Here is a 26170-nt window from a genome sequence, read left to right on the forward strand (position 1 = left end):
GGAAGCGACTGTCAGAAAGCGGCTTGAAGATGATCTGTAAAACATAATCTAAGCAACATTTTGACCAAAGAACTACCATTACATGTTATGTAGACCACAAGGAAGTGTCTTACATTTAAAACAAAAAAATAATAAGAATATGACTCCTTTAATGCGCCTTATGTATGAAAAAAGATCGAAAATAGATCATTCATAGGCAGCGCGCCCTATGGTCCGGAAAATGCGGTAATAATTAGGGATGTCCGATAATGGCTTTTGCCCGATATCCGATATTGTCCAACTCTTTAATTACCGATATCAACCAATATATACAGTCGTGGAATTAACACATTATTATGCCTAATTTGGACAACCAGGTATGGTGAAGATAAGGTACTTTTAAAAAAATAAAATAAAATAAAATAAGATAAATAAATTGAAAACATTTTCTTGAATAAAAAAGAAAGTAAAACAATATAAAAACAGTTACATAGAAACTAGTAATTAATAAAAATGAGTAAAATGAACTGTTAAAGGTTCGTACTATTAGTGGACCAGCAGCACGACTTACGGACTGTATCCCTTGCAGACTGTATTGATATATATTGATGTATAATGTAGGAACCAGAATATTAATAACAGAAAGAAACAACCCTTTTGTGTGAATGAGTGTAAATGGGGGAGGGAGGTTTTTTGGGTTGGTGCACTAATTGTAAGTGTACCTTGTGTTTTTTATGTTGATTTAATTAAAAAAATTAAAAAATACCGATAATAAAAAAAACGATAATAAAAAAACCGATACCGATAATTTTCGATATTACATTTTAACGCATTTATCGTCCGATAATATCGGCAGGCCGATATTATCGAACATCTCTAGTAATAATCATCATCCAACAACCAATCAGCAAACATCAGTCTGTCTTTCCACTTCTATGCTTAAACGCCTCATCTCAAATGGACGCCTTACTACCAATAAACACCTTTTTTTTCTTTTCTTTTTTTTTTTTTCGTCTCCGCAGGCTCTGATCCTGAGGACAAGCCGGTGGAGGGTCAGTCAGAGTCGGACCACTGGCGAGGGCCGGCCCCCGCAGTGGAGGAAAAGTCAAGGTGAGCCATTAAAGCGTACTTGTGTCACGAAGCCTACATACTGTACATGTACTGTACATGTACATGTACATAGCGTGTCCGTGGCTCCTAATACCTCTCACCTTCCCGCCGCATTGACATCCCTGCTGCTGCAGCTGTCTGCAGTCGTTAGGGAGCAACATGCTGTTACAGTCACCTTTGACTTGCTATACTTAGGCATTGGGTCACTGGGCAGTAGAAGCAAATAGGGAACTGTCCTAATACTTTTGTCCCTGCTGGAGTGTCTTGTTCAGACAGAGCAGTCGACCTGAAACACATTTTCATTTCAGGGAGGAAGAGTTTGACGAGTACTTTGAAGACTTGTTCCTCTAGAAGACCCCCCGCTGTGATCACGCCTCGCCCTCCCCCCCCCACACACACACCATTCAAGCGCACGGATTTTTCTTTTGGACCCCTGCAGGAATAAATCACTTCATCCCCGCATCGGTCTGATTTCATTCTATAAGGAAGGAGCTGTGAAATTCCTTATTCAAACCATGCATTTTTTTAATTTAGTGGTAGCATTAGCACCAACATCTAATTGATTTAAATGAATACACGCTATAAGATGTTGTGAAATCGCTAATTAGCAGTATTACTGCTACATGTATCACTGACAGAAACACTTAGCATTAGCATGTTAGCATTAACTCCACATTTGGTTTGATTCTAGAAATGGTGAAGAGGAGTACCGTATTTTTCGGACTATAAGTCGCAGTTTTTTTCATAGTTTGGTTGGGCTCCAGTGTGACTTGTATATGATTTTTTCCTTTTTTATTATACATTTTCGGCATGTACGACTTATACTCCGGTGCGACTTATACTCCGAAAATTACGGTACATGCTGTTTTTCCCCATTTTTGTAAAATTGCTAAAAAAAAAAATTCTGCTAAATGATGACATTTTTTCCTCCTCATAATAAGATACATTTATTCTTGAAAAATTGTCATGCATTATGACTACTTTACAAAATAAATTCTAGAAAATAAATGTGTTGTATAATAAGGGCGAAAAACCCCTTTTGAAGAAAATTGTTGCAATTGCACAGGTTTAAAATTGGAATACTGCGAGAAAAACAGGACATACGTTTAACGTCAAAATGTATATATTTCAAGAGATAAAGTTGAATAATATGAGAAATTTTGGAGAAAAAAATGTGTCGTATCATGAGGGCAAAACCATATAAATTAGTTTATCTCATGAAATTAGAAAATTTTTGGAGTGAAATTACACATTTTTTCCAGACAATTGCAACATTTTGTCTACTAAATTATATGGTTTTGCCCTCATGATATGACAGGTTTTTTTCCACATATTATTCAACTTTATCTCTTGAAATGTATACATTTTTATGTTAAACGTATGTCCTGTTTTTCTTGCAGTGTTCCAATTTTAAACCTGTGAAATTGCAACAATTTTCCTCAAAATGGATTTTTCGCCCTTATTGTTTAACACATTTATTTTCGAGAATTTGCGAGTTTTATTTTGTATTTTTACAACTTTCTCTTGAAAATAGGATATTTTTTATCGTAAAATTAAATGCTCTTTTTCTTGCAGCGTTATTTTTTACTTCTGTAAAATTGCAAAATTATTCCTCTAAATTATGTGTTCTTAAAAATGTTAAACTTTTTCTTGTATTATTACAAGTTTATCACTTGAAATTAGGATAGTGTTGAAATGATGTGCTCTTTTCCTTACAATATTAAAATAGTATTTATGTAAAATTTCAAAATTTTCCTCTAAGTTATATGTGTTCAGCTCTTAATAGAATAGAATAGAATGTATTCTTTAAATAGTTTTTTCCCTTGAAATTAGGACAATTGTGTATGAGCTTTTTATATTGTTTTATTTGCAACAATTTTTCTTCTAAATTATTTTTTTCCCCTTCATACTACATAACATTTATTTTTGAAAAAATACACATTTTTTGTGATATCGCAACTTTACCTCTTGAAATGAAGACATTTCTGAGTTAAAATTATGAGCTGTTTTTTTCTTGCTGTATTAAAATTGCTATATTGTTCAATTGCAACAATTTTTCCTCTAAATTATTTGTTCCCCTTTATTCTACAGTACATTTATTTTTTGGAAAAATAATTTTTTTTGTGATATTACAACTTCATATCTTGAAATTAGGAAATTTTTGTGTTAAAATTACATTTTGTTTTTCCTGAAATATTAAAATGTTTATATTGTTGAACTGCAACAATTTAAAAAAAAAAATGTTTTTTTCCTTTTAGTACAACACATCTATTTTTTTGAAAAATACAAATTATATGTGATATTATTACAACTTAATTTTTAAAAATTTGGAAATTTTTGTGTTAAAATCAAGTGCTATTTTTCTTGCAATATTACAATTTTTATCTTACAACCTTATTTTCAATGTAACAATTTTATTGTTGTATAATTTTGCAGCATTAACTCATTAAAATAATTGTCTTGTCCATAATATGACAATTTAAATTTTATTTTTTAAATTTACGACTTTTTTGTCGTATTTTTCCAACTTTTCTTCCTGAAATTAGGACATTTTTGTGTTAAAATCAAGTGCTATTTTTCTTGCAATATTACTATTTTTATCTTGTTCAATAGCAACATTTTTTCATTAAAAATGTTTTTCCCTTTTAGTACAGCACATCTATTTTCAAAAAATTACAAATATTTGTGATATTATTACAACTTTATTTACTGAAATTAGGACATTTTTGTTGAAAATACATGCTGGGTTATTTTGCAATGTAACAATTTTATTGTTGTATAATTTTGCAGCATAATTGTTTTACCTCATAATATGACAAATTTATTTTAGAAAAATTCCGACTCTTTTCTCGTATTTTTTCAACTTTTCTTCCTGAAATTAGGACATTTTTTGTGTTTAAATCAAGTGCTATTTTTCTTGCAATATTACAATTTTTATCTTGTTTAATTGCAACATTTCTTCATTAAATTTTTTTTTTTTCCCTTTTAGTACAGCGCCTCTATTTTCAAATTTTTTTTAAACGTTTGTGATATTACAACTTTATTTAAGGAAATTAGGACATTTTTGCTTAAAATACATGCTGTTTTTTTTGGCAATACAACAATTTTATTGTTGTATAATTTTGCAGCATTTCCCCATTAAAATAATTGTCTTGCCTCATAATAAGAGAATTATTTCTTTTAAATTTACGACTTTTTGGTCGTATTTTTCTAACTTTTTTTGCTGAAATTAGGACATTTTTGTGTTAAAATCAACTGCTATTTTTCTTGCAATATTACTATTTTTATCTTGTTCAATTGCAAAAAATGTTCATAATTTTTTTTTTCTCTTTTATAAAGGCATCTATTTTCAAAAATTTGTAAACGTTTGTGATATTACAACTTTATTTACTGAAATTAGGACATTTTTGTTTAAAATACATGCTGGTTTTTTTTTTTGCAATGTAACAATTTTATTGTTGTACAATTTTGCAGCATTTCCCCATTAAAATAATTGTCTTGCCTCATAATATGACAATTTATTTTTTAAATGTCCGACTTTTTTGTCGTATTTTTCCAACTTTTCTCCCTGAAATTAGGAAATGTTTGTGTTAAAATCAAGTGCTATTTTTCTTGCAATATTACTATTTTTATCTTGTTCAATAGCAACATTTTTTTTATTAAAAATGTTGTTCTCTTTTTTGTACAGCACATCTATCTTCCAAAAATTACAAACATCTGTGATATTATTACAACTTTATTTACTGAAATTAGGACATTTTTGTTTAAAATACATGCTGTTTTTTTTTTTTGCAATGTAACAATTTTATTGTTGTACAATTTTGCAGCATTTCCCCATTAAAATAATTGTCTTGCCTCAAAATAAGAGAATAATTTTTTTAAATTTACGACTTTTTGGTCGTATTTTTCCAACTTTTTTTCCTGAAATTAGGAAATTTTTGTGTTAAAATCAAGTGCTATTTTTCTTGCAATACTACTATTTTTATCTTGTTCAATTGCAAAAAATGTTCATAATTAATTTTTTTCCCTTTTAGTACAACGCATCTATTTTCAAAAATTTGTAAACGTTTGTGATATTACAACTTTATTTACTGAAATTAGGACATTTTTGTTTAAAATACATGTTTTTTTTTTTTGCAATGTAACAATTTTATTGTTGTACAATTTTGCAGCATTTCCCCATTAAAATAATTGTCTTGCCTCATAATATGACAATTTATTTTTCCAACTTTTCTTCTTGAAACCAGGACATTTTTTGGTAAAATATCGCGCTATTTTTCCTGTAATATTACCACTCCTAAAATTGCATTGCAGAAGAAAATGACCAAAAAATAGTTCCTTGTAAGAATTAGAGTATTAGGTGAATGGAGGCGCACAATGACAGCTTGAAGACGCAAGCAGAGCGCGTGGGGATGTCAAGCAGATCCAGACACAGTTGAGTCGGGGGGGGGGGGTTGGATCAGAAGCAATCCCCTTATCCTCTTTCCTGCAGGCTCATCCAGCTTTGGGCCTGAGAGATCCTTGCACGATATGTGACTAAGAGGGAGCGCTTGTTGCCACTAAGCCTTGCAGGCGGGTTGCTTAGGTTTGCTCCTTGCTTAACCTTGACATGGTGACACAAAAACAAAAGTGATCACGGTGAACTCTGTTTATTTGCTTCTTACATACATCTCTGACACGTACACTCGATGAGGTCATTTCAACGGGTTATGAAATGATGGCCCGGGTGCACTTTTTGGCTCCTCAAGCAGGGAGAGAGCGACGTTTCCAGGTAGCTGTAAAGCTGCCCTGATAGGATTAAGGACCTTTGATTGATGGCTCATGTTTTGAAAGAGGAGGCTTGTTACTTAAAAAAAAAAAAAAAAAGAGGGTAAAACAGTTCAGCTTTGCGCCACATCAAGGAGGACTTTGGCCCAATCGATGTGTTTATGCAGTAGATTGATAATGAAACCTTTCCTCCTCAAGTAAAAGTGCTCGCATTCATTGTTGGCCTCAACTCTTGGAATGTTTCTTCAACTGATTAACCCCAAATTAGGACTTTTTTTGGGCAAATCTCGTAAAATTATGACACATTTATGCTCATTAACTCGTCAAGTTTCTCCAAATATTACACATTTCTCCATAATATTACAAAATAGTCAACGTTTCTGTCTCTAAATATGTATGTATTATTATATATTATATTACAACTTTGTCATTGAATTATGACACTTCAAGTAATTTACAATTTTTCTCGTAAAGCTGCTTTTGTTTTATTCTCGTAAAATAACTCAAAATATTTTTAGTCCTCATAATTTTTAGAATATTCAGATTTTTTGTAGAGAGAAGTTCAAAAAAGTTTCCCTGTAGTTCGTATCAAGCCCACAAATGTACAAGTTTTGTCTCGTAGTTTTCCAAATGTCCTTTTTCTCGTACAGTAACATCGTTTATAATCGAAAAAATAAGACTCAAAAAATGACAAATGTGTTGCCGTAAAACAAAAAACTTTTTCTAAAGATATTATATAAATTAATTTTCGACTTTTTTGCCACTTTTACATTTGTTTTGCAATTTATGATTTTTTTCTCATAACCTTCCAAAGGTATTTTTGTAAGATTACGGGTTTCAGTCGTGTAAAATCACCACTTTAGTTCAAAAAATTAGATTTGCTGTACCTCATAAAGTTACACTTTTTTTTTTTTTTTAGACAAAATTCCAACTTTTCTCTTATTAGATGTACTCGTAAATTTCCCATTTTTATTACAAAACCCAAAACCAGTGAAGTTGGAACGTTGTGTAAATGGTAAATAAAAACAGAATACAACGATTTGCAAATCCTTTTCAACTTATATTCAATTGAATAGACTGCAAAGACAAGATACTTAACGTTCGAACCGGAAAACTGTATTATTTTTTGCAAATATTAGCTCATTTGGAATTTGATGCCTGCAACATGTTTAAAAAAAGCTGGCACAAGTGGCAAAAAAGACAGAAAGTTGAGGAATGCTCATCAAACACTTATTTGGAACATCCCACAGGTGAACAGGCTAATTGGGAACAGGTGGGTGCCATGATTGGGTATAAAAGCAGCTTCCATGAAATGCTCAGTCATTCACAAACAAGGATGGGGCGAGGGTCACCACTTAGTGCAACAGTTTCAGAACAACATTTCTCAACGAGCTAGTGCAAGGAATTTAGGGATTTCACCATCTGCAGTACGTAATATCATCAAAAGGTTCAGAGAATCTGGAGAAATCACTGCACGTAACATTGAACGCACGTGACCTTGGATCCCTCAGGCGGTACTGCATCAAAAAGCGACATCAGTATGTAAAGGATATCACAACATGGGCTTGGGGAAACTTTAGAAAACCACTGTCAGTAACTACAGTTTGTTGCTACATCTGTAAGTGCAAGTAAAAACTCTACTATGCAAAGCCAAAGCCATTTATCAACAGCACCCAGAAACGCCGCCAGCTTTTCGCTGGGCCCGAGCTCATCATGGGGCGGCATAGCTCGGTTGGTAGAGTGGCCGTGCCAGCAACTTTAGTGTTCCAGGTTCGATTCCCGCTTCCGCCATCCTGGTCACTGCCGTTGTGTCCTTGGGCAAGACACTTTACCCACCTACTCCCAGTGCCACCCACACTGGATTAAATGTAACTTAGATATTGGGTTTCACTATGTAAAAGCGCTATATAAATATAATTCACTTCACTTCATCTAAGATGGACTGATACAAAGTGGAAAAGTGTTCTGGGGTCTGACGAGTCCACATTTCAAATTGTTTTTGGAAACTGTGGACGTCGTGTCCTCCGGACCAAAGAGGAAAAGAACCATCCGGATTGTTATAGGCGCAAAGTTGAAAAGCCAGCATCTGTGATGGTATGGGGGTGTATTAGTGCCCAAGACATGGGTAACTTACACATCTGTGAAGGCACCATTAATGCTGAAAGGTACATACAGGTTTTGGAGCAACATATGTTGGCATCCAAGCAACGTTACCATGGACGCCCCTGCTTATTTCAGCAAGACAATGCCAAGCCACATGTTACAACAGCGTGGCTTCATAGTAAAAGAGTGCGGGTACTAGACTGGCCTGCCTCTAGTCCAGACCTGTCTCCCATTGAAAATGTGTGTGACAATATGAAGCCTAAAATACCACAACGCATACCCCCGGACTGTTGAACAACTTAAGCTGTACATCAAGCAAGAATGGGAAATAATTCTACCTGAAAAGCTTAAAAAATGTGTCTCCTCAGTTCCCAAATGTTTACTGAGTGTTGTTAAAAGGAAAGGCCATGTAACACAGTGGTAAAAATGCCCCTGTGCCAACTTTTTTGCAATGTGTTGCTGCCATTAAATTCTAAGTTAATGATTATTTGCAAAAATAAATAAAGTTTCTCAGTTGGAACATTAAATATCTTGTCATTGCAGTCTATTTAATTGAATATAAGTTGAAAAGGATTTGCATATCATTGTATTCTGTTTTTATTTACGAATTACATAACGTGCCGACTTCACTGGTTTTGGGTTTTGTATTATGACCGCAGCCTTCATCCATTGGGCGCTGCTCAATCAGCAGCAGCTAAGTGCAACTAGACAATGCGCTAACTGGCTAGCAACATGACATGAGGAGTCGTGGGCGGGGCTTAGCGTCCGTGGATCATGTCCGAAGAAGTGGAAACATTCCATCGTCCAACATGTCTTCAAGAATTCCCACATTGTTCTTCGTCGTGTGCGATTATTCCGTCCTCAGGCAGGTCTAGGAGACTAAAAGTGGTCTAGGTTGGACTGGACCTAAACCAGGAAGTTCTATAGATCCAAGCAGGAGGCTCAACAGTTCATATCCAAGCGCCAGGAGGAGGAAGTTAGCAGACGACGCACGTTTTTGACTTCCCTTCGCCGCCGCCCGCTGGAAAACAAGGAAGCAACAATTCATCTTTAATTGTTTATCTGCCATAAAAGTGCTTCAATCGATACGATTGTTGGCTCATGTTGACTTTTCAAATACAATTTCAAACACACAAAATTTGAATGTGAACCGAATAAAAGTATTGCCTCTATTGCACGCACAAAAAAATGTGGCCTACACAGTAAATCCTGTGCACTGCAAAGAGTCAGTGTTCAAAAACAAGAAAAAACTAAACAAAAATGAGGGGTATTTTATTTGAACTAAGCAAAATTATCTGCCAATAGAACAAGAAAATTTGGCTTGTCAAGACTTTCCAAAACAAGTAAAATTAGCTAACCTCAATGAACCCAAAAATACCTTAAAATAAGTATATTCTCACTAATAACAACTATATGAGTACGTATTTTCTATTGTTTCATTGAAAATAAAACAGCAAAGTAATCTGTTTTAATATGAGACACAATTGTGTCACAGTCATGATTTTTTTTTTCATGCTTGAAATAAGAAATTATTTCTTTAAAAAAGTAGTTTTATACTTGTGAGTGTTGATGACACAGCTTTGCAACAGTTGATATTCTAGTTTCAAGCATGTTTTACTCAATATAGGTCATCAAATCTCAGCTACAAGCTGTAATATCTTACTGAGATCATTTAGGACCAAAACACTTAAAACAAGTAAAAGACTCTAACATAAAATCTGCTTAGTGAGAAGAATTATCTTATCAGACAAAAAATAAGCAAATATCACCCTTATTTGAGATATTTAATCTAATTTAGATTTCAGTTTTTACAGTGTACGTATTTTCTGTGCTATTTTTGCACTTTATTTTGCTCATGTTTGGTTAGATGTCCACCAAAAACTTCAAGTGAAAGTTTGCATTTTTCTCTTGTCAGAGTACAATTTTCTTTACTTTCTGCGTTGCGATTTTATTCTCATACGGTTACATGACTACTATCACAATCGGGAAATGACAACTTTTCTCTTGTATTTACAAACGTTTCCCTCACTTTTCTTCTTGTCATTGTGCCAAGCCTTTTTCTCATAATATGACAAGTTTATTCATGTTAAATTATGACTTTTTCACACATTATTACAAATGCTTTGTCGTTAAAATATAACTTTCCCCAGATATTATTACTACTTCATGATTTCAAATTGTTTCATGTAATTAGCCTCAGTCTTGTAAAAAAAAAAGTTTTAATATTACCAATATATATTTATGTAAACCTTTTTCTCGTAAAATTGGTAATGATGTTTTGTATAATTATTTGCTTTTTTCATGTAAGTTTACTCTCGTAAAAACTGTGATTTCCTGCAATATTAGGATTTTATCCCCTGAAATGTGTACAATTGTAAAATTTTTCCTCTTAGCAAGGATTTTCCCCACCTGATAATTTAACACATTTGTTCTTGAAAAACGACCACTCTTTTTTTCGTAATGTCACAACTTTATCTCATGTAATTAGAACATCTTTATGGGAAAATTATGTGGTGTTTTTTTTTGCAATTTTACAACTTTTTTTTCGTACAATTTTCTTATATGCTTGGCATTAACAGCATTAAGGGTTGGAATTGGGAGTTAAATCACCAAAAATGATTCCCGGGTGCGGCCACCGCTGCTGCCCACTGCTCCCCTCACCTCCCAGGGGGTGATCAAGGGTGATGGGTCAAATGCAGAGAATAATTTTGCCACACCTAGTGTGTGTGTGACAATCAGTGGTACTTTAACTTTAACTTAATTACAATACTTTTTTCTTTTTTTTTTTAAATCCCGACTTTTTTCTCGTAATGTCACATTTATTTCATTAAATTACGACTTTTTTTTGTGGTAAAATGATGTGCTGTTTTTCTTTATTTTAATACAGTTGCAACATTTTTCCTTTTAATCATGGGGATTTTTTCCCATTATGCAACACATTTGTTCTTGACAAAATCTAACTTTTTCCCCCATAAAGTCGCAACTTTATCTTTATTCTTTGTGGGAAAATGATGTGCAGTTTTTTTTGCAATATAATAACTTTATTTTCATACAATTGCAAAATTTTTCCTTTTCATCATGATGTTTTTTTCTCAATGTAATGTCACCTTTATTTCATTAAATTAGGACATTTTTGTGAAAAAAAAAAGTATGTGCCGTTTGTCTTGCAATATTACAACTTACTTTAGTACAATTGCAACCTTTTACTTTTAATCAAAATAATTTTTGCCCCAATATACAAATCAACTTTTTTCTCGAAAAGTCACAACTTTATCTTTATTTTCTTGTGGGAAAATTATGTGCTGTTTTTCTTCCAATATTACAATGTTACTTTCATACAAGTGCAATATTTTTATTTTCAATTAAAGGTCTCTTCCCCCATTTTAGAACACATTTGTTCTTAGAAAAAAACAGACTTTTTTCTCGCAATGTCTCAAATGTAAATCTTGAAGTTTTTGTGGTGACATTTTGGGCTGTTTTTCTTGCAATATTACAACTTGACAGTATATGTACAGTTGCAACATTTTTTCCGGTAACATCGCAACTTTTTCTCATAAAATTTGGACTGTAGTCTGGAATTATTGTCTTTTAATCTAGTACAGTGACTATCAAACTTGTCTGTCCAAGTACCACCATAAGGAGGTTTTATTTAACAAGTATATTTAATATTTTTGGCCACTGTAACAGTAACACTGTGTTTGAAAATGTCATTAAGGGATTCTTTGGCGTACCACTAGATGAAGCCCGCATACCTCTACCACAGTTTGAGAATCACTGATCTAATAGTACCAGTTTATTCATTTAAACATTTTTTTAACTATAATATTATGATTTTATATCTGAAAATGTTTTTTTCTTCTGAATGATATCACACCCTTTTCTGCATAAAACCATAACTTTATTCTCTGAATTAAATGAAATGTGGTCGTAGTATTCCTTCAGACTTAATAAATGTCATCAGTATTTTTGCTTTGTTGATTGGCTGAAAAAAATCGCATGATTCGGTGCGTTTTTTGTTGTTGTAATATTTAAAATCTATTTCTATAAAAAGACCATTTCTTTGAACTTTCCGTCTACTTTGTTACCTTTCCTGGCTTCTTCCTCTTCCAGTTTCTTCTTCTCGTCCTCGATGGCTTTCATCTTGGCGTTGTACACCTCGGCCAGCTCGTTCCAGTGCGAGCGGTTGTTGTTGAGGCCGTCGAACATGGGCTGGATCTCCTTGTGGAACCTGGAGAACTCCTTGGAGGGCAAAAGAACAAGGAGCACAAGTTAAGGCGAGGCGCACTCACACGCTCGCTCTTGTCCAAAAAGCCTTTTTTGACGCATGGCGAGGGAACATTCCTGCAATCTATCAACTTTCCCTTTGGACATTCTCCAGTTGTTTTGACAGGTCTGCACATTTCCCAAAAGCCAGAAGAGGACATTACCTTGTACACAAACGAGCACACAAAGTCGATGAAACCGCACTGCATCTTGGGTAGCTGCTCGGAGCAGTTTCTGTCCATCATGGGCTAAAAAAACGACACAATTTTTAGTTGATACACAGCAAACGAAAAGTCACAAAATTATGTAAATGTGATTATTTACAATAGGTTGCTGGTCCAAAACCGATCTCTCCAGATCTCCCTGTTCCCAGAATTCGGCGGCGACCATCAGCGCCACCTAGAGTCACAAAAAACAGCAGAAAACATCTCAAATACATTCCTTTTCAACCGTTTTTTTCTGACTGATTGTGTTTTAAAATCAGAAAACCTTTCACTCATCTATTTGTTTGGCAGCTTAAGCATTGGGACTCACTTTTAACAAATCATGTAATCAATCAAAGAATCAATCGAGACCCCGGAATTCTCACAACGAGTTCTGTAGTGCTTTTTGAGCGATTTTTGTGCACGTTTCGACCAATCTCCCTGTCCTTTCTCTTTCTTGTGAGGCAAATGATTGTCTCTCAATTAATTTTGCCGAGCACAACGTTGAAAATTTGTTGAATTAGGTCCTGACGTTGAGCAACTCAAACATGCATTTTGACGACGTTTAAAACGTCTTAAGGCCCAAGCTGTTTGTTTACATGCTTTTTTTAATTTCTCTTTGCTATTTGGGCTTATTGGACCCTAATTAGAATAAAAAGTAAGAATCATCTTTTAAATATGATTTACTTAGTCCATAAGTAACAAACGTGTACTTCATTTTTTGTGACATGCTAATTCTTATTTTTACACTTTTTTTTTTTTCCAAATTCCATTGTATGTTATACTCTTCTGACACCAGTATACGTGTCCACATAAGTGGCCATAAGACCCCAATTCAGTAGTGTACACAATTTTGGAAATAAGAGCTAAAAGGTGCTGTCCACACATGTGGCCAACTATGCCTTTAGAGCAGTGGTTCTTAACCTTGTTGGAGGTACCGAACCCCACCAGTTTCATATGCGCATTCACCGAACCCTTCTTTAGTGAAAAATAAAATGTTGGTTTTTTTCAAATTCAAGACAAAGTTATATGTTTTTGGTAACACTTTAGTATGGGGAACATATTTTAAGTACCAAAGACTTAATTTAGAGTTATTTGGTTAGGGTTAGAGTTTTCCTCATCTTTTTCCATTGTCATGCATTTTTGAAAAAACACCAGAGAGTGTGTACAAACGGAAATGCTAACATGCTAACAATTAGCATGCTCGCAAGATTTCCCCACAACTTCTTCCAAAGCAGCAAACAACTCCAATGAACTTTGAAGCATTTTCTGTACGTTCAAAATCTCTTTTACCATGAATTGATTTACGTGGACCCCGACTTAAACAAGTTGAAAAACGTATTCAGGTGTTACCATATAGTGGTCAATTTTACGGAATATGTATTGTACTGTGCAATCTACTAATAAAAGTTTCAATTAATCAATCAATTTGCTGCCTATTTCACGTCATATCAAATGTATTCAGTGATATAATTATACTTCGAGCTGTGTTGTTTTACAGCCACCGCCTCGGACATTTTATTTTGAAAGCCAACAGTGAAAGACGCCCACCTTGCTCTGCACTTCCCAGGGTTTGGTGATGGCTGACAGATCGCAGCCGGTCATCATCATGGCCCTTGGAAGGCCAGAGGAGAAAGGCATGAGAGTTCTGAACTACAATATTAACATGGGTTTTTTTTCTCCTTACATGATAACCTCCTTTCTGGTGGGGTTGTTGGAAATGTAGTCCACGGCTTCCTTTTCGTTTGCCATTGGCTCGGTGACGTTCACAATGTTCTGGAACATGGTTCTCTTTCTGCGCCAGAACACACAATCACTCAAATTCATGGAAGATTTCGAACAATATTCACTGGTCACTGGCGTTTGTGTTTTTTGGCATTACTGTGGCAACTGCAATATAGATTGTGCACTGAGTACAGACTAGAGCACTAGTTTGTGTACATAAACTCCATAAAGTGCTATTTTTGAAGGAATTTCACTGCTGCCAAATCTCCCTGTCCTTTTTCTATCTTGTGGTGCAGCAATGCCCAAATTGTGCCTGTGACAAGTAACCACTCAAATGCCTCTTTTTTAATTAAATACAGAGCAATGTGCTTCTGCCAAATCAAAAGTCTTTTACTGCATAAGCCTGCATTTTTGCCTCGCAATAAGTGACTACACAAACATGCATTTTATATTGAATACAGAGCAATGTTCTTCTGCTGCCAGTCTCGCCAAAATTCTGCCCAGCGACAAATTACCACCCAAATGTAACAAGGTCGGAAAAAATAATCCAACAAACTCCCTGGAGGTAACTATATATAGTAAGGGTGCATTAAAAAAATCGATTCTAATCGCGATTCTTATTATCTTGATTCTAAATCGATTCATAATTTTTTGAAAATCGATTTAAAAAAATATATATATATATTTTTAAATAATAATACATTTAAAATAAGAAATTTTCAGTACATCTCCATGTCACCAGAATTATTTTTTTTTAACTTGTAACCTGTTTTGAAAAGAGTAATTTAAAGAGTAATGATTTTGTTGTGAAATTAGTTCATATATCAATCTATGTAATCAATAATAAATTATATGTTATATTTTATATTGCTACTATGGTACATTTTTTGTCGACTTTATACCTGCATTATCATTTCCATCCTTTGTATCTGAGCTTTTGAGTGGAACAATTTCTCTTGTGGATCAATAAAGTTTGTCTAAATCTGAGTCTATATGAATAAATCTGTCTCAAACGATTGTACCTACGAATTGTTGCCTAGCAACAAGTGACCACCCAATCATTAAATGTGACAAAGTAAAACAACTAAAACAATCCATTAAATGCCTCAGAGGGAATTACATACACACATTTTAAATGTAAAACAGAGTAAGGATTCAGTTTTGAAATGAGTTTGTATGAATAAAGCTCTCATAGAAGGTTGTACCTGCGAATTCTGCCTAGCAACAAAGACTGCACAACATGGCGAGGAACAAAAAACAGTAACACGACAGACGTAGCTATGGTCATTACAGTACGTGTTTCATATTTAATACAGAGCAGTGATTGAATTGTCATTTTTATCTGCAGTTTTCTCGGTGGGTTTCGAATAGGGATGTCCGATATTGGCTTTTTGCCGATATCCGATATTCCGATATTGACCAAACCCTTAATTACCGATATCAACCGATACCAATATATACAGTCATGGAATTAACACATTATTATGCCTAATTTGGACAACCAGGTATGGTGAAGATAAGGTCCTTTAAAAAAAAAAAAAAAAAAAAAAAAAAAGATGAATAAATTAAAAAAATGTTCTTGAATAAAAAAGAAAGTAAAACAATATAAAAACAGTTACATAGAAACTAGTAATTAATGAAAATGAGTAAAATTAACTGTTATAGGTTAGTACTATTAGTGGACCAGCAGCACGCACAATCATGTGTGCTTACGGACTGTATCCCTTGCAGACTGTATTGATATATATTGATATATAATGTAGGAACCAGAATATTAATAACAGAAAGAAACAACTCTTTTGTGTGAATGAGTGTAAATGGGGGAGGGAGGTTTTTTGGGTTGGTGCACTAATTGTAAGTGTATCTTGTGTTTGTTATGTTGATTTAATAAAAAAAAAACAAAAAAAAACAAAAAACGATACCGATAATAAAAAAAACGATGCCGATAATTTCCGATATTACATTCTAAAGCATTTATCGACATCTCTAGTTTCGAACGATCATTTTGGTCCTTTTGCTGCCTCTGTGGGACAAAAGATTGCGCCACACAAATTCTTCCTAGCAACAAGCGACTGCTAGAACGTGGCCAGGAAATAAATTCCGAGCAATTCTGTTCATCCACTTCCATGTTTACCCACTCGCTAAATTCTAATTTCACTTGCTAAGTTTTACTCCGCTCTACAATTTGTTGCTTTTAATTTAAATAACTTGTGTACTTGAGATTGTCATGGTAACGCACTTGAAGTAGAGCGCCAGGTCGGTGGCGATGATGCAGACGTCAAACAGGTGCTGCACGGTCTCAAACTGCCGCTTCTGAAGGTTGCAGAAGATGTTCAGGCTCTGCAAGGGAGGATCATGTCGCATTATTAGGGACGGACAAAGGGACGGCCTTGGAGTTAAACGAACGCAATCACACCTCCTCGGCCATGAGGGTCTTGCTGTACTCCAAGTGGTGTCTCTCCATGATCGATGAGCCATGAAGTTTGGCAAGAGGAGACGTACTCCTGCAGAATTGAAAATCCATTAAAAAAAACAACTACACACAAACACACACATGAAGTGTGGCGTTTGGACTTGCTTTGTCTGGTAGAGGTTGTTGGTGCCTCTGTGGTCGATATCGTGACAGAAGGCGGCGGCTACCATGGCAAAGGCATCCAGATCGGAATAGTACTTCCTCAGCTTCCCTGTCTGCACATGGGAAGAGGTGCATTACTATAACCGCACTGGACGCTTCATTATGTACCCCCGCACACTCTAATGCAGTGTTTCTTAACCATAGGGCCCATTGTTGGGCCATGAGCGCACCTTAGAGGGCCGCCAAAAAATTGCTGTTTCTCAGCTGTTACTCGGTTGTAATACACTTTTCCACCACGCGTGGCAGTAATGACAACATCAAGCAAACAGAAGAAGTCCGCAGCTAAAGTCAAGTTTCTTAAGCGCAAAAGTTATGACTAAAGTGGTGGCGCTGTGTTTTAATTTGCACTATAATTTTAATGACACTTTAGTTAAGAAAAAAAAAAAATTAAAGTAGTTAGGTTTTTGTTTTTTTTAGCACAAAGTAAATGTATGTTTTGATTGATTTATTGATTGATTGAAACTTGTATTAGTAGATTGCACAGTACAGTACATATTCCGTACAATTGACCACTAAATGGTAACACCCGAATACGTTTTTCAACTTGTTTAAGTCGGGGTCCACGTTAATCAATTCATGGTAAAAGATTGAGAAGTTTATTGACATCTTAAAGAATTGAATCCATGTAATGCTTTAAAAAGGCAAATGGATGGCACAAAAAGCCAAAAGGCTTGTTTCCATTGTGGCCCATTAAGTATTCATCACATTTGATATATCCAATAATAAAAGATATATAACCTGTAACATGTATATAAAAAATTATGCTAAAAAATGGATAAATTATGTACATATACACAGTATACATGTCAGGTGATTTGAAAAACAATATATACAAAAAATGGGGGGTGGTATATACACTATGTACATGACACTATGTACATGACTATGCACATGTTGACTCCAAGAGTGTGCAAAAGAGTTTAAATGATCTTTAATCCGTTTTTTTTAGTATGGTACCTTTTTTGGAGGTTTTTTTATTTTTTTATTAGGAAAGCTTTTTTATTAAAAAGTTTTTTGCGTTTGCATTTTGTGAACTGAATACTTTTTATTTCATTGAATAAAAATTTGTGAGCAAATTTGTGTGTTTAAAATGTCAGTGTTGATGTGAAACTTAGCTTTACTATATTTTGGATTAATTTATTTAGGTTTTTCGATGAATCAATTTTAGTTAATCCAAATTTTCAAATTTTAACTAAATTTGGATTAATTAATTTATGTTATTTAAAAAAGGGGGCGCGGAGCCTATCCCAGCTGCAGACTCCACCCTTCCAACCAGGAGGACTCTTATACCTGGATGATCCTCCTTTAGCAAATGCCAGACGGGTTGACAGCTGACTTGATATGTATGGTGTTGCGAGACTCCCGCAATGGAGGTAATCAGTTCACAAAATTCAAATGCAAAGAATTCTGGTATATAAATTCAGTGTAAAGCTTTCGTAATAAAGACACAAATTTACCTCCATACCATGCAGTATATTTGATTAGTATTTATGTTTGTAATCAGCCTGGCCTAAGCCTTTATAATACAATTTATTTTGTTAATCTCCAAGTAGGTTAGATATCATTATTAAATAAGATTACAATCAAGATTAAGATAACTAATTCAGTGTTACTATTTGAGTGGGCCCTGGGCCCATATGTAATGGAAAAGTTGAGCCCCTAGGTAAAAACGGTTAAGAACCCCTGGTCTAATGCAAACATTTCCTAAAGGTAATAATGATCAGTTTTGAGTGATACTCTTACTTTTGAACCCAGAAAACTAACATACTAACTTGTTTAAAAGGTCAAACAAAACTACATATAACAAAGCAGTATAAAATACTTATCTTACAGTATGTTTAATGTTTTTATTGCTATTCCTTAACTGATTTTCTGTGGTGCCTTTTTCAAATAATTAAGTAATCTTAGTAAAAGGATACATCCCTAACGGTGTCGATCAAAATTTGCCTTTAGTACAGACTACCACCATTGGTGGGACCCCAGGATGCAAAGACAAAAAGTGGCATGCAGGTAAAAAGGTTATTTAAGTGGAATGGGAAAAAAGGACTAGTGCAAAGCACGCAGCAGCAGCAACACACAAGACACAAGACATTAAAAACGACATTGAGAAATTGTTGAATTAGGTCCTGAAGTTGAGCAACATGCTTTTTGTTTAATCAATGTCAGGTTGTGACGTTGATTTGACCATTAAAATTTAGTCATTTCCCAACCAACAACGTGACTCCAACGTTAGACATCAACGTTGTCTCAATTTACAAATACAACTATTTTGCAACATTGTTTCATAGTCAGTTTAAAGGACATGTATGTATAATCAACGTTGTATCAATGTCCTGTGCCTGCTACTATACAACATACTAATGGCATAATGCAGGCATGTGCATTACCATTAACTCATTGCAATGGAATAATCTACTAAATGTTGTACATTATTGTTGTACGTTGTGTTAAATTACAATTCTGGGTAAATAATGCATAAATCATAATTCTGCTACCTGAAGCAGGCAGAACATGGTGTGGCCCACGTTGAAGCCGTGCCGCCAGTTATGGTAGGTGATGGCCCGGTAGCCCTTCCTCACAGTGTACATCCAGCGAGTCAGCGTCTGACGGAGTAACGTTGATGGACATGATCGACCCATACAGAAACATTTCATCTTCCAATCTTTAACAGAAAGTTTGTGCGACCACCCTCACCTCTGCTGGAACTTTGAACTTTTCAATCACCCCGAGTTCAAAGAACATTCGAATGCCGGCTTTGATGAGGTCGAACTCGGACACGGGGAAATCGCTGAAGCCGAAGTTGTACAAGTTCTCGCCATTGACGTTGTCGGCTGGCGGGCACGTTCCTCTCTGCACAATTCAAAAATAAATCAGTCAGATATGTAATACAAACCATTGTTAATCGATCTACCTAGAATCTATTTATCTATATGCCAAAGAAACCTGTGACAGAGCACATTCTTATCTGTCCCCTAAACAGTTTTGCTATTACATTGTGAAACTTTAATCCTAAAAATCCATCCATTCATCCAGCTATCTTTCTGTCAATCTGTTCATCTCTTGATCTAACAGTCCGTCTATTAATGCATCTATCCATTCTCCCATACATTCATTTTCCATCGACAAGAGACTACCCCCTTGACAGTTCTGATAGTACACTATGGAACTTTTTTTACAACCAAATACTTAATTTTGTTGTAATTTCTCTACATCCATAGACAAAACGCGTTATTCCGCAGTGTTGCTTTTACCCAATGGAACTGTCCTTTACTAATCTATTTGTTTCTTTACATCCATCTATTCAATTTCCCAAGACAAAAAGTGGAGCAAGAAATAGCTTCTGTTCCGTCTTACTACAAAAAGCCAAAACTGAATGTAGTCATATATGTACATCCTCTCGATAGACCTTTTCGAACTATCAGTTAACCAATCCATTTATCCATCCATCCATCTATCCATCCAATCATCCATCCAATTTCAATAGACAGCAAAAGAAAGGTTTCTTAGAACCTTGATATTTCTGCTATTAAACTGTAAAACTGTCATTTAACCAGTTCACCTACCCTTCCATCCACCTAACATCCATCTTAGTCTTTTACCCATTGGAATAGTCCATTTTTCCATCCATCTATTTCATTTCTGTAGACAAAAAAGTGGACCAAGAACAAGCTTTTTTTCCGTCTCAATACATAAAGCTAAAACTGAGTGGAGTCTTATATGGCTATCCTCTGGATAGACCTAGTGGAAATATCAGTTAACCAATCCATCTATCTATCCATTTATCCATCAAACTTCAATAGACAGCAAAATAAAGGTTTCTTAGAACCTTTATAGTTCTGCTATTACAATGTGAAACTGTCATTTAACCAGTTCACCTACTCTTCCATCCACCCATCATCTATCTTAGTCTTTTACCCATAGGAATCGTCCATCTTTCCATCCATCTGTCCATCCATCTATTCAATTTCTTTAGACAAAAAAGTGGACCAAGAACAAGCTTCTTTTCCGTCTCAATACAAAAAGCTAAAACTGAGTGTAGTCTTATATGTATATCCTCTGGATAAACCTCATGGAAATATCAGTTAACCAATCTATTTATCCATCCATTCATCCATCCATATATCCATTTGTCCATCCAACTTCAATAGACAGCAAAAGGAAGGTTTCTTAGAACCTTGATATTTTTGCTATTACGCTGTGAAACTGTCATTTAACCAGTTCACCTACCCTTCCATCCACCTATCATCCATCTTAGTATTTTACCCATTGGAAACATCCATATTTCCATCCATTTGTCCATGCATTTATTACATTTCTTTAAACAAAAAAGTGGACCAAGAACAAGCTTCTTTTCCGTCTCAATACAAAAAGCTAAAACTGAGTGTAGTCTCATATGTCTATCCTCTGGATAAACCACATGGAAATATCAGTTAACCAATCTATTTATCCATCCATCCATCCATTTTCCATTTATCCATCCAACTGCTTGGCACTCAGCATCATTGGAATTGGGGGTTAAAATACCAAGAATTATTCCCGAGCGTGGCCACCGCTGCTGCCCACTGCTCCCCTCACCTCCCAGGGGGTGATCAAGGGTTATGGGTCAAACGCCGAGAATAATTTTGCCACACCTAGTGTGTGTGTGATAATCATTAGTACTTTAACTTTAAATTTAACTTCAATAGACAGCAAAATAAAGGTTTCTTACAACCTTGATATTTCTCCTATTGCACTGTGAAACTGTTATTTAACCAGTTCACCTACCCTTCCATCCACCTATCATCCATCTTAGTCTTTTACCCATTGGAAACATGCATATTTCCCTCCATTTGTCCATCCATCTATTCAATTTCTTTAAACAAAAAAGTGGACCAAGAACAGGCTTCTTTTTTGTCTCAATACAAAAAGCTAAAACTGAGTGTAGTCAGGGGCTTCACGGTGGCAGAGGGGTTAGTGCATCTGCCTCACAATACGAAGGTCCTGAGTAGTCTTGGGTTCAATCCCGGGCTCGGGATCTTTCTGTGTGGAGTTTGCATGTTCTCCCCGTGACTGCGTGGGTTCCCTCCGGGTACTCCGGCTTCCTCCCACTTCCAAAGACATGCACCTGGGGATAAGTTGATTGGCAACACTAAATTGGCCCTAGTGTGTGAATGTGAGTGTGAATGTTGTCTGTCTATCTGTGTTGGCCCTGCGATGAGGTGGCGACTTGTCCAGGGTGTACCCCGCCTTCCGCCCGATTGTAGCTGAGATAGGCTCCAGCGCCCCCCGCGACCCCAAAGGGAATAAGCGGTAGAAAATGGATGGATGGATGAGTGTAGTCATATCTGTCTATCCTCTGGATAGACCTCATGGAAATATCAATCAACCAATCTATTTATCCATCCATTCATCCATTTATTTATCTGTCCATCCAACTTCAACATACAGCAATAAGAAAGGTTTCTTAGAACCTTGATATTTCTGCTATTACACTATGAAACTGTCATTTAACCAGTTCACCTACCCTTCCATCAACCTATACATCCATCCTCCACCTTACACTTTTAGTCATTGGAATCGTCCATCTGTCCATCCATCTATTCAATTTCTTTCGGCAAAAATTGTACTAAGAACAAGCTCCTTTTCCGTCTCAATACAAAAAGCTAAAACAGAGTGTAGTCATATCTGTTTATCTCCTTGATATATCTCATGGAAATATCATTTAACCAGTCAGTTTATCCATCCTTCCATTTATCAGTCCAACTTCAATAGACAGCAATAAGAACCCAGCAGGCACAAGACATTAAAAAAACATTGAGAACTTGTTGGATTATGTCCTGACATTGGGCAACTCAAACCTAACGTTGAAACAACATGCGTTTTGACAACGTCTAATCAATGCTGGGTTCTGATGTTGATTTGACCATTGAATTTTGGTCATTTTCCAACCGATATTTTACAACACAAATACAACTTTGAAACAACATGCTTTTTTACAACGTTTATTGAGTGTCAGGTTGTGATGTTGATTTGACCATTGAAATTTGGTCATTTTCCAACCAACAACGGGGATCTATTTATCCGTTTTTAGACACCGACGTTGTCTCGGTTTACAAATACAACTATTTTTGCAACGTTGTTTCAAAGTCAGTGCCTGCTGGGAAAGGTTTTTGAAAACCTAGATTTTTTTTTTCTATTACACTATGAAACTCTCATTTAACCAGTTCATCTACCCTTACTTTTATTCATTGGAATGATCCATCTTTCTATCCTGTTCATCCATCTATTTAATTTTCATAGACAAAAAGTCAAGACTAAGAACAAGCTTATTTTCTCTCCAAATACGTTTGCTTTTACTCTGTGGAAATCAATTTACCTGTCTTACTAACCCCATTAGTCCATCCGACCATTCATACCATTTATCATGCATTCATGTAATTTCCATTGACAAACGGCTGAGAAAAATTGCAGTCTCCATCCATCCGTTTAAAATCCAACTTACCAATAGTTTGTACATGTCTTTCTGGTCACAGTCTTCGGGCTCACTATCAAACTTTTCCTTGGTGTTCTGTGTATCAACAGAGATAGAAACAAAAAAGACATAGTTCAGTATTCAGTTTTTCTAAGGTCTGTGTGGTCACGGTAAGAGGAAATCCTGACCAAGATGGACTGTAGTTCATCGGTCGTACACCTGCTCTGGTACATGAGCATCTCCTGGGCGATGTCTTTCCTGTACTCCATACGGTTGAGCCTGTCGTAGGTGTCACAGTTGAGGACGGACCAGCCCAGGAACTGGGTCAGGGCCTGCGGCGTGAACAGCGGATGTACAAAATAAGTTTGAAAAAGAAGGCTCAGGGAACGGAAGGAAGATGAAGGAAAAGGATGTGAGAGGATATTTCACTAACTCATCTAATTGCCTCGTTAATTAACCTCACTGAGAAAACAAGTGGAAAATCTGTTTAGGTACTTTTCTTCCTCGAATAAATAAAGAGACCTGATTTGACGCACAGACATTTTTAATTCACACGGATATTTTCCTAATTAATGTTCTAATTTGTGAGATTGCACTTCTTCGTCAAGAGAGCTGTGAACATTGAATAAAAAGGTAACGCGGAGCGCATTGTTTGTTTCTAAGTTAGCACTTCACAGTGAAGTACCTTTCTTAGTCAAGGGTACGGGACTTCCATTGTGACTCAAACAGCAAAAATTGTCATTTAATGCCAACGGAGAATTACAAATGTCGTAGTGTGCTCTCTTTGTCTTTGTTACCTAGCATAGACAGAACTAATTTACCCTTTATTGTCTATTCTGAGGGCAGAGGAAACTTTTATCAGAAATTAGTTTTGCAGTTTGGCATAGATTTGATCGTACCTCTGTGATTTGCTCATCGTATTCGTCAAAGGGCTTGCCGTCTTTCCTGTTGAAGAAAGTGGCGATGCCCACAATTTCTTCTTTCTTGTTGACGATGGGCAGCGACAGACAGTTTTTGATGACGAAACCTGTGTCATCCACTGCCTCTTTCTGGTAGGGAGATGGCAGATGGTATTTTGGTTTAACATTAAAGTTAATATAACATAATAGAAGAATTGATTGAAAGATTGCATGTTCTCTGTACACTTTGGAACATCCCAGTGATCGGTCTATTTGGACCTCTTTGGAATTTTACTGTTTTCAGTATATGTATATAAAAAAACTAAAAAAACACTGACCTGAAAAGTGAAGAAGTCATCTGCAGCCACGTTCATCATGTTACAAATCTGCAAAAAAAAAAAAAGACACCACTTTTTCTTTTACCTCATTTCATTTGATTAAAGTTAATTTTATACAGATTACTAACAGTTGCATTGTTCGTGAAATGCTCCAAATAACGCTGAGTCTCCAATAGTTAACGGGTGTTTACAAAAGCAAGGCAAATGGGGGCAAAGGACAAGATGGCAGTAGCTTCACTTGAAATACTATTAGAGACCAGCATCCAGCAACTTTATTTACCTCCGCATGTGCTTTAAAATGTTGATACTCAGCTGTTTATGTGAAATGCATGCATGTTACACTTGGCGTACTTTGGTCAACAATTAGCTATTTTCAATTCAATTCAAACAATTTAATTAATCCCTCAAGGGGCAATTCATTTTGAGCAGCAGGTTGTCGTGGTTCACAAAGCCTACACATGGCACACACTAAATAAATAGTCAATAAATACATCAACAGTACAATACAACACTCTGAAAAATGTAAAAGTTTAAGAATCTGAGTGCAGAAGGGACGAATGATTTGGAAAAGTGATTTGTTTTACACAATGGAAGGGCATAAATGTAGTTAACTAATGTCCAAGTTCTCCTTACTTCTTTCTCATCCGCTCCAAAACATTAAAGTTAAATAAATTGAAATCATCAAAAACATCACCGAGTGTGTAGCTAACTTGGCAATTAGAACATGACACAGCTAGTCTGCACCATACTGAAGCAGAATGAGTCTTAACGGCGACCAAGAATGTTAAAATTATATCTAAACAACACACATTTAGCCATAGAAATATGGAGAAGCTACTGATGGTGTGTTTGACGGAAAAGGAAAATACCGTAAAAGTTTACTCTCTAAGGTAAATACTAGGGATGTCCGATAATGGCTTTTTGCCGATATCCGATATTCCGATATTGTCCAACTCTTTAATTACCAATACCGATATTAACCGATACCGATATCAACCGATATATACAGTCGTGGAATTAACACATTATTATGCCTAATTTGGACAACCAGGTATGGTGAAGATATGGTACTTTTAAAAAAAAATTATAAAATAAAATAAGATAAATAAATTAAAAACATTTTCTTGAATAAAAAAGAAAGTAAAACAATATAAAAACAGTTACATAGAAACTAGTAATTAATGAAAATTAGTCAAATTAACTGTTAAAGGTTAGTACTATTAGTGGACCAGCAGCACGCACAATCATGTGTGCTTACGGACTGTATCCCTGCAGACTGTATTGATATATATTGATATATAATGTAGGAACCAGAATATTAATAACAGAAAGAAACAACCCTTTTGTGTGAATGAGTTGGGGGAGGAAGGTTTTTTGGGTTGGTGCACTAATAGTACCGGTAAGTGTATCTTGTGTTTTTAATGTTGATTTAATTAAAAAAACAAAAACAAAAAAACAACAAAAAAAACCCGATACCGATACCGATAATAAAAAAAACCCGATACCGATAATTTCCGATACCGATCTTTCCCGATATGACATTTTAACGCATTAATCGGCCGATATTATTGGACATCTCTAGTAAATACTGTACATTATTATTAATTAATTACAAAAACTACTGTATTAGTTTGTAATACATTTTATTGTATTGTTTTTTTACAGTATTTTTGAACTAATAATAATCTTTTAAAAAG

At 35.3% G+C, this 26170-nt stretch overlaps 2 protein-coding genes across 2 annotated transcripts in view; one reads left to right on the forward strand and one right to left on the reverse strand.

The window, feature by feature from the left end:
• Positions 1-1549, forward strand: part of fra10ac1 (FRA10A associated CGG repeat 1) — a 41613-nt gene extending 40064 nt beyond the window's left edge. The window contains exons 13-14 of the mRNA XM_061966738.2: positions 1002-1089; positions 1398-1549. Of these exons, the coding sequence (XP_061822722.1) occupies positions 1002-1089; positions 1398-1440 (131 nt within the window). The 3' untranslated portion in view covers positions 1441-1549. The remainder of the gene's footprint in view (positions 1-1001; positions 1090-1397) is intronic.
• Positions 1550-5722: 4173 nt separating this feature from the next.
• The window catches only part of pde6c (phosphodiesterase 6C, cGMP-specific, cone, alpha prime), a 31209-nt gene continuing 10761 nt past the window's right edge, over positions 5723-26170 (reverse strand). Inside the window, exons 8-22 of the mRNA XM_061966736.2 lie at positions 24474-24521; positions 24136-24285; positions 23425-23568; positions 23267-23332; positions 19480-19635; positions 19281-19388; positions 16729-16838; positions 16567-16654; positions 16390-16490; positions 14113-14220; positions 13977-14040; positions 12547-12621; positions 12387-12470; positions 12045-12198; positions 5723-8980 (exon numbers count right to left, since the gene is read on the reverse strand). Coding sequence (XP_061822720.1) covers positions 8937-8980; positions 12045-12198; positions 12387-12470; positions 12547-12621; positions 13977-14040; positions 14113-14220; positions 16390-16490; positions 16567-16654; positions 16729-16838; positions 19281-19388; positions 19480-19635; positions 23267-23332; positions 23425-23568; positions 24136-24285; positions 24474-24521 — 1500 coding nt within the window. The 3' untranslated portion in view covers positions 5723-8936. The remainder of the gene's footprint in view (positions 8981-12044; positions 12199-12386; positions 12471-12546; positions 12622-13976; positions 14041-14112; positions 14221-16389; positions 16491-16566; positions 16655-16728; positions 16839-19280; positions 19389-19479; positions 19636-23266; positions 23333-23424; positions 23569-24135; positions 24286-24473; positions 24522-26170) is intronic.

This window comes from Nerophis lumbriciformis, linkage group LG11 (genome assembly GCF_033978685.3).
Source record: "Nerophis lumbriciformis linkage group LG11, RoL_Nlum_v2.1, whole genome shotgun sequence".
NCBI lineage: Eukaryota > Metazoa > Chordata > Actinopteri > Syngnathiformes > Syngnathidae > Nerophis > Nerophis lumbriciformis.